Genomic DNA, 3,972 nt, shown 5'->3' on the forward strand with positions numbered 1-3,972 from the left:
GCACAAATTATATTATGTACTTCATTTCTCTTATGAATAACCAAAGTATATAAGAACATCTATACATAAAAGTTGCCTTGTTAGCCCTAATTTAGTAACTAACACATCAATGATAAATAAGTTTTTAAATGTGACTATAATTGTGACCGCGACATCAATGTTTTTGATGTCTTCATGACTAAGTCACAATTGTATTAGTTACTGTTACATCGACCATATTTGACCGCAAATTTTCACAATATCGAAAATCACAACAATTTGAAACCTTGATAAAAACTTCAATTTAGTAAAGTTTTCAACCTTGATATGTAATGAATGTTTGAAATGGGTAGTTTCAATTCAACAAATTTATTATTACTACCTGCATCCTCTAAATGGAAGCAATAAAATTTGGGAAGAAAGAAACAACATATTTTATTATTGATAGTTCTCATCCATTCATAATTTCCAATGGAAATCCGAATACATAATAACCAAAAATACAACAGGATGATACTATATTGATGATGAAATATTAAAAAACATAAAACAAATGGGAAATATAGTTCTTACAAGGGTGAAGTACAAACAAAGCAATAATAAAGGGTGGTGCAAATATCAAATTTAGTAGACTTTGGGTGTGTGTGCAATGAAACTAATGCACTGGACTTGACGAACATTGTCGAATCCAATGATACGGATGAATGACTCTGGGTAAACACTTTTAGCTTCATTAACTTCCTTCAACACTTGAGATGCATCAGTTGTTCCAAACAATGGCAACTTCCACATTGTCCAGTAACGTCCATCATAGTATCCTGGTGAATTGTTGTGCTCACGGTAGACAAATCCTTTCTATAAATACACAACAAATTCATCAACCCTAAAATATTCATAACTCGAAGAAACACAAATTCGAATTGTCTCTGCAGTCAGAAATCTTCCGCATTCATGCAGTCAGCACATCAATGAGAACTGTTCAATTGAGATCAGACTGTTCAGACTAATCTCAATCCAACAATCATCGATGTACTGACTGTGTGAATGAAAGAATTGTCGACCCAAAGCAATATTGATTCCTCAGACCAATATAAAATTATAATTTTTCAAAAGACTATGTAAAATATTTTTTTAACATCATTCAATCATATTTTATCATGTAGATATTTGTTGATATAATTTAAGAAAGTCCGTATAAAAAAGTTTTTTACTGACAGTGTATAGTAATTAAATTCGTAAATTAAGAAATAAAAAAGGGTTGCAAGAGTAAATAAAATTAACCTCCAACTCAAATTCAACACATGGAACCCATCCCTTCCTAATAAGGTACTCTACTTCCTTAAGCAATTGCTCCTCTGTGAGTGGTGGAAGGTATGAAAGGGTCTCAAACTTCTTCTTGCCAACTGGTGGCCACACCTATAAATATTATGCATAAAATTAAGTAAATGGTTAACAAAATTTGACAATTTTAATTACTTGTAACAAAATTTTGGTAGACATACATTGTAGATAAAATTTCATAAAATCATAGTCCAAAATTATTTTATTTTTTGTAACATTCTTTTTAGTCCAATTGTGTCAAATTAAGTAACCTTATAAGGTACATATTTTTTTTTTATACATATAAGTTACATAATTTAAATATAACATAACATTAAATTAAATTAATTTTTGATGGGGTATATAGATTAGGTATGTTACCTGCATGCAGTGAACTCTTGAACCGTTGCTTGTGATGGAGGTAATGTCATTGCTCTTCTTGGTGACTGGGAATCCAGCTGAGGATTTGAGACCGGTGAAAGTACTGCCCAAGCTGGCTTGTACCGGAGACCGGTTAACGGTGGTGACTGCGGCGGAGGAAATCAAAGCCATTTTTCTTTTCCTTCTTAGTTCACCAAGTACTACTTTTTTGCTTCTGCTTATGCTTCTACTCAAACTTGCTATATATAATGGTGAAATTTGGATGTTACTAATCTAATGGTATGGATTGAAAAAAATTGGTGGCTGAAAATTGTCATCCGTTGGATTGAATATTTGATAATATTGGCCACAAGAGAATGTAATGTTTTGAAATGGTAGCCTTATCGTTAGGTACCACTATGGTAATGCCACGTGGATTTGGCTTCATAATCTTATCTCTTCTTTGGAAGTACATAAAATGTGTGATTGTGGTGAAGTTGATATCTTTTTGACATCCCATTTTACTTCTTCAACATATTTTGTGAAAATGTCACCATAATTTCTTATATGTCTATATTGAGTGAATAGTAATAACATTTGTACCTTTGTTGCTACAATTATGCTTTATAATGTAGGAGTGAAATTTAGGGATTCAGTATTTTTTTTTGTATTTAACCATTTGGTTTCTACGGGAAGCAGTTTCTAGTAATCCAGAATTAGGTCGCAAAGTAAGTAAAATCTGACTAAGAATTGTTTCCACTATGAATCGAACTTGAATTCTCCCAAACGATTCATCGCAGAGGAAGTTCATTAATCATTAAGTTCAAATTACATGAAAATAAAATCTACTTTAAAAACAATCCTCGTGAGTTTAGCTTAGTTTATCTAATTTAGTCAATGTACCAAATCCAAATTTGAAAGTTAGATAGTAAATGTTAATTTTTCTTGGAGAGGAATGAAACTTCAAGAAAATCTTTCAATTTCAACTGCACTCTTATCCCTTTTGTTGGATAGCTGAAAATAGATTTGTATCTCTTCACCATTACTTGGGACCAATGCTATTAATATTACAACAATAGTTTTCACTAGCATTGTTTAATTTTTTTGGTAAGATTTTGGTTAGAATTTACAATGGCAAATTGAAGATAAGCAAAATGTGTACATAAGATAAGGGGTGGTAGAGAGAAAGATGGGGCTTATCATGCTTGCTTGATTAGTAGCCAAACATACAATATTGAAAACATAAGACCCACATATGACACATGGTTATAACCTCCTCATGTACTCAAAACCAAAGAATACAAAAAATCCTTATCTTAAATTTGCATTTGTATGAGATAAATGTTATAAAGCTTAAAAATCAAAAGTCATGTATATTACTAAGTCAAGAATATCAAATATGCCTTATCTCATTAATGCCAATCTCATTATTTATATGTTTTGGATTATGTTGGTTAATAGTTGAGAATTTCACCATAATAAATTGTCACATTCTTTTGTGTAAGAAAGGTCCTAGATATTAAAAAATAAATAAAAATTAACTTATTTTCTTTTAAGAAAAAATGTTTCTTTTTTCTTCTGAGCCACATCTTTGTCAACTTGCAAGGATTTTTATCTCATTCCCTCAGAACAAAAAACAAAGATATGCATGATTTTACAACTATGCAATTTTGTAAGTGGTGAAACACTTGTTCTAAAGTAAGGAAGACAACAACGCATGTACGAAAAGGAACTAAGATGAATGTGATGCAGAAAATTATTATATATTATTATGATAAAATATTTTCCTAGTGAGTTCAATTTATTTTTATAAAATATTTTCATGCCTATTAATCTTTTTAATGTAGGATTTAAATTGTTCCGTGAGCTTAGCTCAGTTGATAGGACATTGCATTATATATATAAAGATTGAGATTCGAACTCCAGTCATCCCATTTATCTATTTTAAAGGTGAAATTTTTAGCCACTAAACTACTTGAAAAAAAATTGTAGGAATTCGATTGTCACCACTACATATTGTTTAATCCTTGTTGTTGTTGCCCTCCTTTTGATAAAAATGTTCAATTTTAACATTAAGTAGAAAAGTTAATCAACCGTCCAAAAATTTAGTACAAAAACCATTGATCCGTGTAAGAGTCTAACATTTTGGTTTGCTTAATAACAGCTAAAAATATCAAGCGTTAGTTCATCTAGTGATTATTGCCACTGAATTTGATATGAAGGATCATGGTTCGATCCCCACAACTGTGATCAGGAGGAGGTTGAAATCACTTAATGTCAAAACTGATTCCCAGACAAAATTAGACAATCCAA

General features: G+C 30.9%; 1 protein-coding gene across 1 annotated transcript; it reads right to left on the minus strand.

Annotated features, from left to right (window-relative positions):
- Positions 1-389: 389 nt before the first annotated feature.
- On the minus strand, positions 390-2,073 carry LOC123910921 (ribulose bisphosphate carboxylase small subunit, chloroplastic). The gene is made up of 3 exons (XM_045962212.1): positions 1,681-2,073; positions 1,261-1,395; positions 390-834 (listed from the first exon to the last, which is right to left on the minus strand). Exons 1-3 carry the CDS (start codon positions 1,849-1,851, stop codon positions 604-606), a joined length of 537 nt encoding a protein of 178 aa, XP_045818168.1. The 5' UTR covers positions 1,852-2,073; the 3' UTR covers positions 390-603.
- Positions 2,074-3,972: the final 1,899 nt, after the last annotated feature.

Source organism: Trifolium pratense, linkage group LG2 (genome assembly GCF_020283565.1).
Source record: "Trifolium pratense cultivar HEN17-A07 linkage group LG2, ARS_RC_1.1, whole genome shotgun sequence".
NCBI lineage: Eukaryota > Viridiplantae > Streptophyta > Magnoliopsida > Fabales > Fabaceae > Trifolium > Trifolium pratense.